At 35.5% G+C, this 19,674-nt stretch overlaps 2 protein-coding genes across 9 annotated transcripts in view; both read right to left on the bottom strand.

The window, feature by feature from the left end:
* trh (PAS domain-containing protein trachealess) overlaps positions 1–19,674 on the bottom strand; it is a 270,673-nt gene that overhangs the window by 108,138 nt on the left and 142,861 nt on the right. The gene's annotated exons all lie outside the window — the stretch shown is intronic.
* On the bottom strand, positions 7,514–10,892 carry LOC141439118 (uncharacterized). The gene is made up of 4 exons (XM_074103258.1): positions 10,651–10,892; positions 9,212–9,324; positions 8,669–8,777; positions 7,514–7,698 (listed from the first exon to the last, which is right to left on the bottom strand). The coding sequence occupies exons 1-4, from the start codon at positions 10,742–10,744 to the stop codon at positions 7,616–7,618; spliced, it is 399 nt and encodes a 132-aa protein (XP_073959359.1). The 5' UTR covers positions 10,745–10,892; the 3' UTR covers positions 7,514–7,615.

Below are 19,674 nucleotides of genomic sequence, written 5' to 3'. Positions count from 1 at the left end.
AACTAGGTTAGTTCTTACTCACTGAGAGAGAGAGGGAAAGATTTATTTAAACAATGTAGCACACCGAAAATACAAACTGAAATATAGATGCACAGAAAAACCAGAAAAATAAGACCAGCGCTGGGAATCGAACCCAGGTCCTCGGCATTCCGTGCCGTGTGCTATACCGCTACACCACCGCTGGACAACGATACAGACACGAATTTCTCCTATGCACCTCATATCTCAGTTTGTGTTGTTTCTTATTTAGCCACTTAAGAAGCGGCAAAAACCAATCTTAATTTGATTGCTTAATAACGATATCTCTAATCCGGGTGAGCGGTTTGTTCCGATGGAGTGCCGAAAAGTTTCTCGATGAGGGCTACGGCATAGATGTCGCTAGTGTTGCTATATATATAATTATATAGATAGATACATACTTAAATACATATTAAACACCCAAAACCCGAGACCAAACATTCGTATTTTTCATACAAATATTTGCCCCGACACGGGAATCGAACCCGGGACCTCAAGCTTCGTAGTCAGGTTCTCTAACCGGTTACATATTTGAATAACGAAAGTTAAAATATCTACGGGTAAAATGTCGATGTTCAAAATATCGAAAATTAAAATATCGACTGTATCAAAATATCTAAAATTAAAATAACGAAAGTTTATATTGTCGAATGGTTAGATAATCTACGTCCAATATATCGAAAATATATTTATCTACAAAAGTGACATCGAAAGATATAAATATCGAAGTCCAAAATATCGAAGTACGGAGTATCGAATATCCTATGTATGAACTATCACCTGACGGGGTCGACGGAGCTCCGCTTTGCGCTTTGCGCCTTGACGCAATACTAACCTAACCTAACCTATTGAACATGAATTAGCAAAAATAATTGGTTCGATTAGGTTAGAACTTTGACCACAACAACGCACGAGCCGAGCGAGCGAAGCGAGCGTGCCGCGGGAGCGTCCGGCGAGTGCTAAAAATGACTAGATTATGTAAAATTAATGCTATTAAGAGAAAGGACCAAGAAATAAAGCAGATTTGTATGTACGATACTTTAATTTTCGACATTCAAATATGTTGACATTTACAACTGAGATATATTGGCTATCGATATTTTTACTCATTCGATATTTTAATCAATCGACATTCCAATCTTAGACATTTTGACCATAGGTATAACAACTTTCGATATTGTGATGCAATCGATTATTTAATTTTCGATATTTTGAACATCGACATTTTAACCGTAGGTATTTTAATTTTTGATATTCGAATATGTAACCCTCTAACCACTAGGCCATCTGGTCGTCTATCACCAATATTACTTTGACACAACCCCTGTCACGGCCGTCAACAAACTATACTTAGTGAAAGGTTCACAAATCGGCGTTGTGAACTAATATTGTGCACCGTTTTGATGTAAGAAACTACAGTCTATATACATAGATGTCGATGGACGTACGTGACAAACCACATGCAAGCAGACTATAATTGCATTATACTAATCACAGATCGTTAATGAACAGGTCAATACACTTAGGTACGTATATAGGGCAAACCTTGGCTTAGGATGCGTTTCCGACAGAAATGAGCGAGGATGTGTTGCGAGTTATATGTTTTTCGTGAACCAATGGAAACACGCTTGGTTATTCCATTGGCACATTAACTAACGCTTACCTAGACCTATCCTACCTAGTGAAAACAGAGCCTTATACTGCAGTAATATCTATGAACATATGAACTAAAAGAATTTCTTTGCTCACCGTGACCTTATGATAGCTAAGCTTATGCAAAATATGCGTGTTCATGCAGTTCCTCCACCTCCACACTAAGAACACACACAAATCGCACAAACCCATCTTAGCCACCACCACACTACACTGACGCGTTTCGAACTCAACCAGAGCTCATCTTCAGAGCAAAACAACCGTACACCATGCTACCAAATTAGGTCGCGAGTGAGCAAAGAAATTCTTTTTCTTTAGTTCATTAGGAATAAAATGTACTATTCTTTAAAAATAAATAAATTCATATTTGTCTAGAACAGTGGAATTGGTAATTAACAGTGTATTAACCGGTTCATTAACGACTTGTGATTAGTATAATGCAATTATAATCTACCTGCATGTGTTATGTCACGTACGTTGCTATATTAGACTTAAAACCTAAAGAGAATGATTTGTTTGTTTGTTTATTTATACTCTTTATTGTACAAAAAGGGTACGCTAAACACAAAGGCGGACTTATCCCTGAAGGTCCCTGAAGATGAAAGATCTTAAAGTAGAAGCGTTGGCAGACCTCGCGCTATACTACCTTTTTATTTAGCGTTAGAAATAAGGTATATAATCTTGACGAGTCTTTTATTGAAAACATTTAAAAAAAACAGTTACTATTACTTATAATACTAAAATAATAATAATGTTCTTGCTAATTGTTTGATTTTCAATAAAAAGAGACGTCAAGATCGCTTACCTTCTTCCTAATGCAAAAAAAAATTAAGTATAGATGGACTAACGACATCACGAGAGTTGCGGACAACCGGTGGATGCATTGGCGAGTTTCGTTCTAAGGGGAGGCATGTTCAACAGTGGACGTCTTCCGGCTGATGGTGATGATGAGATTGGCCCTTGTGTCTCAAATCAGACTTATCAATCAATCAATCAATCAATCATACTCGCAAACGCGTGATTATGACGTCTCTACTATAACAATACAATGACTCAGAATTCCACCCATGTCATTAATTAGTCAAATAACAGTGATCAGAGTGATCACTGTATTAGTATGCCCGGCGTGCGCATCGCAATATTGATCGATTACGCAATTGAAGAAATCCCTATTACGATTATCGATTACAAATGATCAACGCGGTTGCAATCAACTCTGCAACTGAGTGAAGACTAAGTTTGTGAAAACCGGCCAAGGGCGAGGTTGAACTCGCTTACCGGGGGTTCTTACGGAATTTGTATTTTTTTTTTTTTATTCAACTGGATGGCAAACGAGCAAGTGGGTCTCCTGATGATAAGAGATCACCACCGCCCATAGACACCTGCAACACCAGGGGGATTGCAGATGCGTTGCCAACCTAGAGGCCTAAGATGGGATACCTCAAGTGCCAGTAATTTCACCGGCTGTCTTACTCTCCACGCCGAAACACAACAGTGCAAGCACTGCTGTTTCACGGCAGGATTAGCGAGCAAGATGGTGGTAGCAATCCGGGCGGACCTTGCACAAGGTCCTACCACCTGCAAATAGTATACTGAATTTCATCTTAATCGATTCAGCAGGTTAGACGTGTAGAGGTAACAAACAAATAAACAAACCAACAGACTTACAAACTTTCGCATTTATTTAGTACGCACAGACGTGCGTTGAGTAACACCTGAATCAATTAACTATTTAATAGAAATCCTGTTTACCCAATTGTCTCCATAGACTTTGACTTCTTTGACTCCTACTGTGTTAAAAATAAAGTTGTGTTAAATACTTGTGATGTATACATATCATTTCATAATATTTTAAACCTGTTTTAAAAAAAAATATATATATACCTCGTTGAGTTTCTTGCCGGATTCTTCTCAGCAGAGGTTTTTCCGAACCGGTGGTAGATTTTTTTTTGACATTCATAAGTGCTTGTTATAGCCTAAATTGAATAAAGATATTTTGACTTTGACTTGACTTTGACTTTCACACGCTGCCAAACCACTCGTGTCAATTCGGATTTCCTAAATCTTTCCATCCACAAGCGAGCGTTAAAATCGTCATTAAGCGAAGAACAATGAATGGACGGCCCAACGGTATGCTAGACACTCGAACGCCTCGATATTGGGGAATCATGTGTTTTGATACTTTAGGGAGAAAAATATTGATTGACAACATTAAATTTGATTAGCACGCCCTGCGCGCTGCAGCGTGCTGCTGGTATTCAAGTGACCGCGGTCCGATGTTAAGTTTGTGTTTGAGTTTCCGCCAGTTTCTGCCAAAAAAAACAATTTGTGATTCGAGTAAAATTGGTCAAAGTTTCAGCCGCACTATTTTTTGTATAATTTTGAGTAACTTTGTGGCTCAAATTGCTAAATTAAACTGTAGATTATAGTGAATCGAAGGTACCTATATTCGTATTGAGTAGGTATATTGACACTTAAAAATAATTTAAACATCTACTGTTCCTGCTCGTATATTGTAAAAGTTGTATACATTCTCAACAAAGCCTAACCAAGTATCAAATTCAATCAAACTACATACAATACTCGCTCAAAAGTCACGTCTCAAGGCGGTCGACACCGCACGTACACCAATCATCAGAATCGCACCCGTGACTGTCCACCCTCTCGCTCGCACCGGCGGCAAACTGTATCTCTCGTCTCTGTCCAACACCACCAATCCACCGGGAAATCTCATGGTATGAAGCTGTGGAATTAGGTACTATGACATTTCTTTAAGGTGATGAGATGGATTCTTGTTTAGATCCTTTTGAGGAGTTATGGGATGAATATTGAATACAACTTGAAGGTTCGACTGTCCATTGAGGAAAATATATTAAAAATAAATATAGGTATGACAATTTCGGTTTTTTAAGGTTGGCAAAAAAAGAAGCATTTTGTTGTCTGTCTGTCCGTCCGTACGCCTATCAAGAACTTTTTCTCAGGAATGCGTGGAGGTAGGTATCAAGCTAAAATTAATATAAAATACTCAGGACTGCTTACCCTTGGAGCATTAAAAAATCAAACTTCTAAATGAACACAATCAAAAAATACAGTTATTAAAATAAGTGTGTTTCGGTACAAATTATGGTAGTTCCATTTTCCTAGAAACTTGAAATTTGATATGAAGGAATAAAAAAAGTCTAAAAATCTTAAACTTTTATGTTTGTCTGTCTATGTAAGTAACCTTCCAAAATTAGTACTCAATGCCAACAGTATCATCCACAAAACCAACTTTTTATTTTGTAGCCTCGCAGTATTTATCTCTCGTATATAAAATTCTCGTGTCACAGTGTTTGTGACCAAACTCCTCCGAAACGGCTTGACCGATTTTTATGTCATTTTTTGTGTAGGTATATTCGGTAGGTCTGAGAATAGGACGTAAACTACTTTTCATACTTAAACGCGGACGGAGTCGCGGGTAACAGCTAGTTGTTTCTAAAATTAAAAATTGTGGGGCTTGGTTATTTTGTAGCCTGCCAGTATCATCCAGTTTCTATAAAAATAAAATAATTGTAAGAATAGCTAAGGGCTGCGTGTGACGTCGCCCTCTCGACTTCGCACGCACGATCGGACCGCTAGGGTTGTTCGTCGTTTTTGAAAAAAAAAAGTTAGCGCAATGTAGGCATCGATAATTTATTTGCCATTTGTAAACTGAGAAAAATTATAAACACTTTTAAAAGTAAATTGTGTGTCTTTGTTTGTTTATTCATAGAATTCTTTTTTTTTCATAAATTTCTCGTTTAGTCCCTCGTTTAAATATAGCGAAAAATACCACAAAAGTTAAAAAAAGTAAACTCAGTTCAAAACACGAAATAAAACTAATGACCTTTCTGTGCTCAGACAAGTTCAGTCTATTATCTCAATCTCTATAGTCAAGTTATGTTTTCAAAGTTAATTTTTAACAAATTCAGTGCTTAATTTTATACTCTATTCTCAAACTCGAGTTTTTTTGCAATAAAAAATACGTTAAATAAGCTTACAATAAGACTCCAAAACATGCCTTTAACCCTCACGCATTCACTCGCACACTGAAAAAAATGTTAGGTTGGATTTACCAGATTCCGCGTAAATGTTACCAAAGTTATCGGTTGATTTCGGTCCTATCACGAATTTTGGTTGATTTTACCAAACTAAATAAGTTGGTGTTATACCAAATTTATTTGGTAGATTACACCAATCTTTTGTAGTACTCAGTTACATTTTTACTAAAGTAATTAAGTAATATTTCTCACCAAAGTACTTTAGTATAATTTCTTACCAAAGTACTTTAGTAACATTTCTAACCAAAGTACTTTAGTATTTTTTTTACCAAAGTACATTTGTAACGTTTCTCACCAAAGTACTTTAGTAAAGTTTCTTACCAAAGAACTTTAGTAGAAATCTAACCAATGTACTTTAGTAACAATGTATATTATTAGTTTGTTGCAATCTACCAAACAGATATTTTATATTTCACCAAACATACTTGTCTCTTTTTACCAAATATCTTTTGCACGTTTTACAAAATTACCGAAGTTTGTTAGTAGAAAATGCAAAATTATTTGGTAAAATCTACGACAAAAATTTGGTAGATAGAACTTATTATATGGTAGAATGTATTAAATCAATTTGATAGAAAAAACTGAACTTAACTTGTAAGTATAATCTATTTTGTTTGGTAAACTCTAACAAACAAAGTTTAGCAATATTTACTAATCACGTTCGGTTTATTTTATCAGCGTTAGTTTGGTAATAATTACCAGATTTATATTTCAGTTACTACTAAGGTTGTTTGATATATCTACCAAATGTGTAATGCAGTTCTCATCAAAGTTAGCTTAGTAAAATCTATCAGGATATGTAACGTGCTTTTTATCAGAGATAATATTGTATTATCTACCAGTAGTGTATCGCAGATTTTATCAAATGTAATTAAGTGTTATCTATCATGTGTTTCGTATTTTTTCCTAATTTTTTATTGGTAATATCTAACAGATTTGTACTGTAGTCTTTACCAAACTTTTACTGGTAATATTTGCCATATTTTATCAGTGCTTGTTTTGCTAATTGTGCCGGTCTTAGTTTAGTAAAACATACCAAATAAGTACTGTACATTTCACTGGTGTTAATATGGTTAATTTATCCAACTAATACTAGTAAAATGTACACAACTTTTTAGGTACGTATTACCAAACACATTTTTGATTTCCAGAATATTAATAGGGTGTGGTATCATTGAAAATTAGAAACATAGTAGCAATCTGCAATATTGCTGACATGGTATGAGAGTAAAAAAACTACGTAGCTATTCTATGTAGTATGAGGATTTTTCCTCGCCACACCCTAAAAATATAGTAGAAGAAAAAAGTTTACAGAATCTGAAAAAAAAAATGTTTTAAGACCGTTTAACCAACACTTCAAAAATATACAGGCTTATTGGTCACTCAACGTATTCCTTTTTAGGGAGATTCAGTGAGGTTCATTTTCAGTTAAAAAGGTCATGTAGGCTATCGAAAAATCAGCAGTTTCTAGAAAGTGAACATTAATAAATTGTTTTATTTTTCTCAGATAACAACAGTTAATAAAAAGGAATACGTCGAATTACCAGTCACTTCATATAATATACTTAAGGGCATAGTAAAAACGGTGGTTTAAAGCAAAATAAACCAATTTTTGGTACATGTCATAAAATTTATTTTATCAATCAGTAATACAACAATCACTAGAATAGATCACTTATTTTTAAATTATGTCAGTATAAGTTCAAATATAAGGTTCAAATTGATTAATTGACGGATAAAATTAAATGTGATGCAGTCTCCGCCTACTCGAACAAAACAAACAGAGACGGCATCACATTTATCCGCCAAATAAATTGAAATCAATAGATGGTGAAACAGGGGGTAAAAGTCACAAGGCTGCTTTTTTACCATGTACCACCATGTACTCTCACTGCTGCTGGAAATATTTTAAAGCCAATCGCCGCGCAATAGCAGAAGTCTCCAACATCTGAAATATAAAAAAAATATTTTTCACTTCTCATGCTCGTAAAGTTCGTGTTTATGCTGTATCTAGGCGACATAAAATGACTTTTTATGCTCTAGTGCATAAAATAAAATCTTCGTCAAAGACAAAGGTAATCAGGTGTCAACAGCCACAAACAAAGTTTCTTTTTTTTATTATATTTTTAATTTACATACAACTAAGAATCAATAAAATCAAATCAAATAAATTAATAAAACTAAAAAATTATAATTATGTAGTAATGCATGAAAAATCACATGTACATAGTAAGAGAATAATTGTTTCCACTGTTGCTATTTCATTTCCTCGCCAACGAAGTGAAAGGCATTAAACCCATTTCCCCCTCGACGTGTCAATCCACCCTCCCCGTACCGGCTCGGGTAGCTTAGCTATATGAAAGTCTTGGATAAAATGGCTCGTTTTATGCTCTTTGTGTACAATCTACATTTTTTTATAATTTTAAGATGAAATGTTCTGAAGTTAGTTAAGAAAATTAACCCTCCTTATTTTCGAAACTACTGGGCAACTTGGAAAAAATATACAGAAAATAGTTCTTTAGCTATAGATTAGGTATAGGACAACATATAAGATGTTTATGATATTTACAGTAACAGGATTTTTTTATAAACTTAGGCACGGATCCCTCTCCACGCGTGTTCGACTAGCACTTGTCCAGTTTTTTTTTTAAACTAGCTATTATAATAATATACTATATGAATAACGTATCAGCAGTATCAATAATTGCGTAATTTTATAACGATGAAAATTGAGAAACATGATAATGGCGATCCTGCTCTTGCCCGTGTGGCGAAAACGTAGAAGCAAATTCTAAGGGCAGAGGAGGTGAAAAGGGTATACTATGACAATCTATGCCTACGTAAATCTATTCACATTCGATTTTCTAGGGTGGACAGAGAAGTACTAAGCTTAATAAAATGAAGGCAAAAGAACTTACAGGAGATTTCTCTTTCGTGGTCGGCAACCTCATTGCTGCTTGTGCTGGCCGTGGTACTAGGCGCAGAAAAATCACTATCAACGCTTAGAGTTTTATCAGATTCTGTCGTCTGTAACAAGAAATTTTATATAAAGCATTATATTATTATTCTACACTAAAATTAATTAAAATTGTATCATGTTCAGGTGTAAGTATAAGAGAAAAGTACACATTGGTCGTTAAGCGCGCGTTTAAAAAGGGACAACATTATAAAAGGGACAACATTAGAAAACGAACGCTCTTTTTTAATATAAACATAAATTCAGGGAAGACAATAGGTATCGCTTAAAAGCGATCTCTTTTAGAAAACCATTTGGGCACAAGATCTTATGATTAGGTATGTCAAAAATAGGCCCACTTTAATTGCTACGATATAACTATTATATGATGCTGAGGGTGACTGTATATGTGGCAAGACTGGCTCAATAATAACTTCCGTATTGTAATAAAGAGGAGTCATGAGGTTATATTTTTGAAAAATGTAGAACAGACAAAAATACTCACATGAATAATATTTTGGAGTTGGTTCAACAATATTCTTTCCTTAAAATTGGGAATCAGCTCCTTCAGTTCAGTTGCTTGTATGCAGTCAAGCAGTTTGAACGAAATCTGGTTTTCTAAAAAAACAAAGAGATAGGTTATATGTACATAATATTCTTTTAGCTTATTATTTTTAGGTTCAGTTACACTAGGGTGGAGCGTATTTTAACTTTTTTAGATTTCGGATGCTGAATAGTAAAAGTAAAAAGTCGCAATTTGTTGAATGGTTTATGAAAAAATAAAAATGTTTGAACCCACTTTTGGCCCTCTACTCTCTTCCAAAAATTCGAAAAACCGCGGAGTAATGCTGATTAAAAAAAATCATAAGTTCGTAAAACATAAGTTAAGTTTTTACCTCAAATTTCTTTGTCATCTTATTCAAAATATACCTACTCAACACAGTTAAAACATCATTTACATAGTAAGTAAAGTACGAGTATGAATTTTCGTTTTATTATTTGGAGGATACCTACATGTAAGTAACCTAACACTTCGTAAGTAATGATAAAATTACTAACTCGAGTTAATTTTTCTGTTTGTTTTAATGTACCTACGCCAATTGTTATTCTTTGAATTACTGTTTTGAAAATTTATAATTTGGAAGAGAGTAGAAGGCTAAAAGTAGGTTTGAACCTATATTTATATATATTTTTCATAAAACGTTCAACAAAATGCAACTTTTTAGCACTATTCAGCATCCAAAACCTAAAAAAGTTAAAGTAAGTACATTTAAGAAGCTTAATTTTCTTTGGGCAATAGAGGCTACTCCCACGTTAGCCGCGCCGTTCGTGTTGTAGATGTGGCTCGGTAAAATCCGAACGCAAGCGTAGATACACGGCGCAACGCGGCGGCCCGTCGTGCGTGGGTCACAACAATGCGAGCTGTTGAACTAAATATGAGGCGCGGTTTGTGCCATGCCATCTGTTTCACGTATATAATAAACACATGCCGAGCCGACGATGGCGCGCGCGCCTTTGATCTGTGTTGAAAAACCGATAAGCGATGGCTCGTGATTTTTGCCGAGGCGTGCCGGCCGAGCCTTAACATGACGCGTTGTTTAACGGCACTTTTAGATGCTTTTAGGGCCTAAAGCAAAACACAATACGATGTTACATCATGTAGTGGAAAACTATAGGTATTACATGGATATTTTTTAAGTATACTTAATAACTATCACTTGTTCGAAGTTTCTTTTCAATTAATATTCTAAAGGCCAATCAAACTAATCTGGTAAATTTTACTGAAATTCGTTTTGTATTCTCTACTATTTCTAGGTCGATATCTCGCTTTACATCTCGCCATGAGATAGAATCCTATTCATTTATACTATAACAACTAAAGTATTATTATTATTGACAATATGGATACTAATAATTATAATATCGATTCAGTTAGGTACTTACCTTCGAAATTCGTTATGGTAAATTGAGATAACCCCCATTCCTTCAAATATTCGGCGACCCCCACACTTAATTCATCTTCGAGATCACTTTCCATACACCAGTCCACCACGCACCAGTCGAAATAAATTACAGAATGCAAACAATAGGACGAGAACGCAAACAGGACCGACTCACTGACTAACTAACCGAACTGACGTCACGACTGAACTGAACGAGCGCGCCAGCGAGAAGAAAACGAAAGCGAGGCGCGAGGTGAGGCGAGCCCGGCCCGGCCCGCGCGACGCTAGCGCAGCGCAACTAAAGTTGCCATATTACGATAGTTACGAATTTTGTACGTTTAAAACGGATAACTCAAGAATATTATGGATTTTTATACGGAATTGAACTGAATTGGCTAATACACGGATTTTTTATACGGAAAAGCTAGAATACTTACTAATATTTTTCAAAATATCGAATGATTCGATGCATGCTTGGAGGAATTAGTCCTCCGAGGATGCATGCAATACTTACTAGGTACTTTCAGTAAGTAGGTACCTACTAAGTACTTAAGTCTACTTTACGAGAAAAAAATTTCGTCAGCAAAGCAACATTTGAAGGTTCCCGAAAAACAGCTTTAATACACTTACCTAACGCCAAAAACACTACTGTAACCAATTTTACAAGTCAATAAAAGAATACTGCGACTTATTTAAATGGAGGAAAAAGCTGGATTACTAATTTTAATTCTAAATGTTATAATATATTGGATTTTATACGGAATTTAGCCGAAGTTAACTGTACGGATTTCATACGAATTTTTGATATTAAAATACGGGCTTTTAGTCTCTAGCGTTTGGCAACACTGGCGGCAGCTCGCTCTTGCTCCGCAGGACAGTAGGATGGGACTATGTTTACAGGTCTATGTGTATGTGTGAGGCCATTTTAGGGTTCTGAACAAAAATCCTACTTAATAATAGTTATTTATCCTACTCTGGAATAACACATAGGCTACCTTTATCCCGATATTTCCACGGGATAGGGATAAAAATCTCGAAATAACGACCGCTGGGTTTATTAATTAAATTTTGGACAGTTGTTCTTAACACAACCTCAATGAAGACCACGATATAAATTTTGTGAATTCCCACGGGAATTTTGTAAAATCCCATGTCAATTCAACCACCGTATTTAATGATTTACACGTGCGAAGTGATAAATATTTAAACTAATTAACTTGCATGCTTGCTTGCATTATTGCTTGCGCCCTTGGGAGTATATTATGCTTGTTTGATCTGTTGTTTGCATGAATGTTTGCCTGCTTGAATGTAGCCTTGAATGCATGCTTACTTGAACTATTTCTTGCACATTTGGGAGTATGCTTGCTTGCATTTTGGCTTGCATGCTTGCATGCATGTTTACCTATACGCTTGCTTACATGCTTGAATACATGCTTGCTTGCATGCTCACTTGTATGCATGCTTTCCTGATTGCGTGCATGGTTGCTTGCATACTTGAATGCAGCCTTGAATGCATGCTTGCTTGCACAATTTCTAATTACACGCTTGCTAACATACTCACTTGCATGCTTGCTTAATCGCTTTGAAATTTTTATGGTTCACGCGAGCAAAGCCGCGGGTAAAGGCTAGTGGTAAATAAAAAAGGAACCCTTATGGTGTGACTAAGTCTGGTTGTTCGTCCCAGCCGGTTATCTCAGGAACTCAGAATCACAAGAATGCTATCGACTTGAAATTTGGAACAGTTTTACTATTAGATGAGATGATGTTTACCAAAGTATTTTCAAAATAGAAACATGTATGAAACATGTGTTATGTATGGCGCTGGCCATACAGCGGGGAAATGCGGCTGGCATTATGGGCACCTTTGAGCCGGGTACGACGCGGAATGGTAGTTTTTAGGTTGTAGTTTAGGTCTTAGTTTGTAGGTTATATTATAGGTTTAGGTTGATTTTATTTTGTTTAGTTTAATTTTTAGTTGACATGTAATTTAATTATTTGTAATTTTAATAAATAAATAAAGACTGTAAATAGGAACAAAAGGACATTTATAGAAAATAATTACAAATATATATATTAATTTCTTGTCGGGTTCATTTTTTTTTAAAGTACCTAACAGGGGTCTAGAAAGGGATCTTAAAATTTCAAATTAGGTGTGCTAGGTCAAGTGGGATATCATTATGAACGGGTTTTGTTTGCACAAAACATTTTTTTTTAATTCCATTATTTTTCGAGTTATAATAAAAATGACTGAAATAATACTGTTCCCCGCCCTTAGATTTGATAGTGTCAAACTATAAAAAGATTCCTCCATTAGCCATTTTCTTAATTTACATTTAAACATGTTTCCCGACAGAGTTCTTAAATATTGTGGTTAATGATTAGAAATTTTCATCATCTATCTTTATCTATTCTACACATATAATAAATCTGTAGCAAGTTGGTGTCTGTACATTGAAAACATTTGAGAAAAACTGTATTAAATATATTTCTCTTATACCTACATATCCTTGCGACAAGGATACTTGCACAAAAGAGACATAACATGCGCCCGTGTCCTCCTCGGTATGACTTCTCTGCGTTTTTTAAAGTATTCAGGGTGCGAGTCTGTTTATTGTTGATGGTGGGAATCACAAGTGAAAAGAAACGCATTTTTCATCACGTACCTAAGCTCTGAAAGTAGGTAGCATTTAACTTGAAATCCGTGTTGTAAATTCGATTTACATCTTTAGGGATGTAAGTAAATTAAAAAATCGAATGTTGCTCCTTTGTATGCACGAACTGGTAAACAAGGAGATTTTAATGCCTAATACTTACCTCCAAACACTTGATCACTTAAAACCCTTGCTTATCAATCTACTATTACTTACAAGCATTTATTTAACTTGCTATGTAAGTATGTATGTACATATGAACGGGTCAAATCTTGCAAGTTAAATTTGACGCACGTCCAGTACTGACTGATTGACTTCAAATTTGGCATACTTATGTAAATCTAGTGACAATACAATAATCTGGTAGTGTCTCGATCGAGATCGAGATCGTCTCCGTAGGCCGGACCTCCTCAACGGCTAATGGAGTCGACTTGAAATTTGGTACGGTAATGTAGTTTAGTTGACAATGCAAGTACTGTCAACAATTAAAATATGTACAATGATTCGTCCAGTAAAATGTACAATATTCTTTCTGAACTTAAACCAAGAAACTCGGGTAGTAGGGACTATTACACGATGACCTCAACTTTTTTAGTTTTGCAAGTTCAACCGCGAGGTCTTATTTTTTTAATCATATTTAAATGATAAAATCAACCAAATCAAATTGTTGAAATACTTTTTCTAAAATGTACAATAATCTTTGTTAATTTACACCATGCACTTTGGTAGGGACTATATTTTGACCTCAACCTTTTTAGTTTTGCTAGTTCAACCGCGAGGTCTTGTTATTTTTACCATATTTTTATGATAAGATCAACCAAACCAAATTGTTGAGATGTGTTTTATAAAATATACATAACTCATAGGTAATTTACACCATGCACTCTGATAGGAACTTTATTTTGACTACAACCTTTATAGTTTTGTAAATTCAACCACGAGGTCTTGTTATATTTATCTTATTTTTATGATAAAATCAATCAAACCTAATTCTTGAAATGTGTTTTGTAAAATCTACAATACTCTTTGTTAATTTACACCATGCACTCTGGTAGGAACTATATTTTGACCTCAACCTTTTTAGTTTTGTAAGTTCAACCGCGAGGTCTTATTATATTTATCATATATTTATGATAAAATCAACCAAAGCAAATTGTTGAGATTTGTTTTGTAAAATGTACAATACTTTTTGATAATTTACACCATGAACTCTGGTAGAGAATATGTTTTGACCTCAACCTTTTTAGTTTTGTAAGTCCAATCGCGAGGTCTTGTTATATTTATCATACTTTTATGATCAATTCAACCAAACCAAATTTTTGAGATGTGTTTTGTAAAATGTACAATACTCTTTGTTAATTTACACCATGCACTCTGGTAGGAACTATATTTTGACCTCAACCTTATTAGTTTTGTAAGTCCAATCGCGAGGTCTTGTTATATTTAACATATTTTTATGATTAAATCAACCAAACTAAATTGTTGAGATTTGTTTTGTAAATTGTACAAATAGTTTTGTTGGTTTACATCAAAACTCTGGTACCGCCCTCAACCTTTTTAGGTTTGTAAATTCAATAGCGAATTTTTGTTATATTTATCATAGTTTCCATGTAATTCAGCCAACCTTTGTTAATTTGGTAAATTCAACATACCATTTTTTTCAGTGTAGTGTTTGACCTATCGCCTCTCAAGCTCTGGTCGTGGGTTCAAACCCCGGCTCGCACCTCTGAGTTTTTCAAAATTCATGTGCGGAATTACATTTGAAATTTACCACGATCTTTGCGGTGAAGGAAAACATCGTGAGGAAACCTGCACAAACCTGCGAAGCAATTCAATGGTGCGTGTGAAGTTCCCAATCCGCACTGGACCCGCGTGGGAACTATGACCCAAGCCCTCTTGTTCTGAGAGGAGGCCTGTGCCCAGCTGTGGGACGTATATAGGCTGGGATGATGATGATGATTCGTGCCCTTGATTTTCGATCCATTTCGCTTTTATAGTAATTATTAAAAAAAAAATATCCTTTTGAAGACATAGTTTAGAATAACACAGAAAATAGCACCGTGATACCAAATAGCTCTTCTACATGTAATTTTAATCACTACGCTATGCCACTAATGTCAGCTCTATACGGTATGAACAAGTTGATAGTTCAGTACATTCGAGTTTGCTCCGTTATACTTCGAGACAATTGCAGTAGAATTCATTTGTACCTGCATTGGACCAGTGGTACATGAAGCTTATAATTACTCTCGTGTAGAGTCAACAACAAAATTTAATCATGTTTCAAGCTAAGTAATTTAGAGATGAAAGTGATTTATTGCGAAAACACATGTTATATTATAAGTTACATATACTACACTATGATCTGCCTCATAGGGATGTCAAATTTTGACATTATGTGTAGTACTGTAAAAAACTTCTAAATTGGATGTGAAATTCGTTGTTCAAAATACTACATTTTACTTTTAAATTTAACATTAATTGTGGCTACAGTTCTGTCTGTTTTTGTACAATTTTCAAGTTAGTTTTGACTACTTCCCTTCAGCTTATCTATAAATCACTAAATTATAACTGTAGCTATAAATAATTTGACTCAAAAACTGTTATCTTACTAAGATAACTTTTGAAGCAATTTCAATTAAAATTTGGCAACGAGCAAACCTTGCGGTCAATGGAATGACATATTTGTAATAAGTAACTGCATTCCCGGATAAATGTTACTGTGAGAAAATAGAAATATATATTTAAGAAGTGAATGTACTTAGCTACCTACCAAGGCCCATAAAATTTAGATAGAGAACTGCTTAGGAATGTCTTATCTGCTTTTGAAATGTTAATTCTGTGTTATAACATGGGTGCCTCAGGTTATTTACTACCACTAGAGACCACTCTTTATCGCTGTATGCTTTTAGCAAAATTTTGGTTGATAGTGCATATAGATATCGTAGTTTTTTGCGCATTAGACACATTTTTTACTGTAATGTTTAAATGCAACATCCATGTGACGGAAGTCATCAAGTAGGTATCGCAACAAAAGAATGCGTCATTGCTCCCGTTTTATTTGACATTCTTTCTTTTTTGCCACTTCAGAGTGGTTATTGACTTATTTATTTTGATTTGATATCGTGATGAATTATACGCGTTGCCATAGCAGTATTTAAGTGGCCTCAGTTTTTGACTCAAAATGACCGTTAAAATAATGTATATTTTTTTATTAAATTTAATTTAATAATATTTAAAGTTTGATTTTTAAGTTTCTGAATCATCATATGAATACTTTATTAAAGGATACTGAAAATTGTATCAACTTTCGTTGAAGGAAGCGAGCGAGTGTACAGTAAATAAGAATAAAACAAAGAATATCTTTTTTTATGTATCGCGGTTGGACTATCTGATGATGCGAAATGATCATAAAAATGGTGCTATAATTCAATTTGATTTTACATTGCTACGCTTTACATTGCTCGAGACAAGTTATACCTACTAGCCAGATACTTACCTAAAATTTAACCAAGGTGCCCAATTAGGATGATCTCCCAGGGATTTTTAAAATAAAGTTACTATCGCGGTTTGTTTCTACGAGTCTATTAAATATGCAAATGTACAAAAGCAACAAGATTTTTTTTAACATATCAGTGTGAATTATTAAATGAAATCAAGTACTCAGTGACACAATTTACTGTTTATTTAAGGTCCGCACAAAATAGGTCAGCGGTCTGGATCCGAACCGCGGTCCACCATTTGGTGACCCCTGATCTATCCTAACAACCTGTATATCTAAGAAAAAAAATATTCTCGAATGTTCTTGCCATCCGTAGTATAGTAATCAAAGGCGGAAAGCGACGCACGCGCGTGTTTCCACGGTCCGCCCTTGTAATGGTCGAGATAATTATCATCTCTGCGATTTATGAGCATTATTTTCTTAACGATTACGCTTTTTAATGTAACGCTGTTACGCCCGCCATTTCGATATTACTATATATCGTGAAAATAATATCGAGTTACGACAGTGCTGAGCTTGGTAGAAAATGTTACGTGGATATTGCTTGTTGCTTGTGGTCAGGCGGTTTGACATAATAAGGTGATAGCTCTCATATGGCAAAAGGCTGAGGTAACTACTTCAATTTTGCAACTTCGAAGTTCCTTCTTGTAAGACTTTACAAATCATTTGTGTACAGTACCTACATTAATGGTTATAATTTGTACAAATGAGTCACTTTCAGTGTGAAATGAATTAAAAATTGTTCAATTTCCTATTGGAGCATTTGCTCACACCTCTGAATAGTACGTCATTAATTAGACCGAATTATTGAATAAAGTTTTTTTGTTAAATAATTTTTAAACTGGTATAATTTTGGTTATCTCTTCGACTTGAAACTTCCGTCTTAAGTCCATGTAGCTTTTAATTGATATAAATCGCTCGTAATCACGATTTAAAAGCAATTTTTCAAAAGGGCGTTGATTTGCTATTAGTATGCGTGAGCTTATTAATTATCATACAACTATTTATATGTGTTGTGGAATGCTTTTAATGTACAGTTTCCTCTCGTTTAATTAATTCACTGTTTTTGTAATCCATCTATAACTTTCACATACTCGTCCGATTCTGAAATCAATTTAGCATGCCTGTATTCGTGTTTCTTGTTTTATCAGTTTGTGTTTCTCTATGTTTTTCCTTCTTTTGACCTTAGTCTATGGCCCGTATATTGTCTAACGTGCTGGCGCTCCCAATCACATTTACTTTTTTTTTATTATCTTTCAGTTTATATCGGAGTCCGGACGGTATCGGTGGAAGTCTCTGAGCTCCGAAAAAATATGGACCAGAGGCGCAACGTTTCTGACACTCGCAATTGCAATCAAATTACAGTTTGGTATGGGTAATGTCATTTGATTGCGATCGCGAGCGCCAGAAACGTTAGGAAATACGGCCTCTGGGCGACGAAAAGGTTTCCTAATGAGAGGGTGTAAAGTCTTATGTGCCGCGTACGTAGGAAAATTCGATGCATGGCTTACTGTGCAGACACAAATTTAGATCCGCCCGGATTGTTACCACCATCTTGCTCGCTAATTGCAGGTGGTAGGACCTTGTGCAAGGTCCGCCCGGATTGTTACCACCAACTTGTTCGCTAATCCTGCCGTGAAGCAGCAGTGTTTGCACTGTTGCGTTTCGGCGTGGAATGGCAATTGAGTTATCCCATCTTAAGCCTCTAGGTTGGCAACGCATCTGCAATCCCCCTGGTGTTGCAGGTGTCTATGGGCGGTGGTGATCTCTTACCACCAGGAGACCCACTCACTTGCTCGTTTGCCATCCAGTCGAATAAAAAAAGACACTTAAAATGAAATATTCATTTAAAGTTTAATTCATCATCATCATCATCATCATAATGTAGCCGAAAGACGTCCACTGCTGGACATAGGCCTCCCCCAAGGCTCTCCACTCAGACCGGTCTTGTGCTTTCCGCATCCACCGCGATCCGCGATCTTACCAAGTCGTCGCTCCATCTTGTTGGAGGCTACCGACAGCTCTCTCCGGTCGCGGACGCCATTCGAGAAAGTTTATTAAATTTGACATAATATGGAGACCATTGTGTAATTATTTTACTGTTATAATTATTATTTATGATTTTTTTGTGCCCAAGTTTCGGCGTGTTTAACCATGGCCTCAGGTCGCCATAACGAGCCACTTACACAATCTAGACCAAAAATGAAAACATGCCTACTTGGAAGCATATAATAGATCATTTTTTTAAGTCCGAAGTATCTTTGGACTGTGCATATTTTTACTTTTATACAAAGGCCAGCCTATTAAGAAGATAGGCAAATTTAAATCCCAGTCTACAAAGCGTGTGCGTGGTAGCGCTTTCCACACAGTTTACCGTCTGACAGCCGTATTCGTGTCACCAAACAATGCAAATCTAACGACAGTTTAAGTGGACCCGCCAAATAATACGGTAGCGAGTTTGACTTTCATTATAAAAACGGCACAGATGTGTCTGAGTAATTATCAAGGAGACGCACTCTATCGTAAATGCGCAAAAATTTTCCTTTTTCACTTCTCCATTATTAATATTTAAGACATTATAGTTGTGCCGGTTAGCCTCCGTGACCGTGAGTTGTGCGAGGATGTGTTGCGAAGAATGTGTTTGTCATGAACCAATAGTAATGCTTCATTTACCTCGCCTCGCTCCGCTCAGTTGTTTCCACCAGAAATGTGTCTCTGCGAGGATAGGAAATGAAGCGTTCTATTGTTCATGTTACTTACTTCAATTTGACTACTCGAAGTGGTTCAAATTTAACTTTTGTGAGTGAATACGGACACAGGCGAAAATAAATTTAAGCTTGTAAAAGTAGTTGCCGCATGATTTCGCTAGGCA

The sequence above is a fragment of the Choristoneura fumiferana genome, chromosome 20 (genome assembly GCF_025370935.1).
Source record: "Choristoneura fumiferana chromosome 20, NRCan_CFum_1, whole genome shotgun sequence".
NCBI lineage: Eukaryota > Metazoa > Arthropoda > Insecta > Lepidoptera > Tortricidae > Choristoneura > Choristoneura fumiferana.
This window is presented reverse-complemented; position numbering and strand designations above follow the sequence as displayed.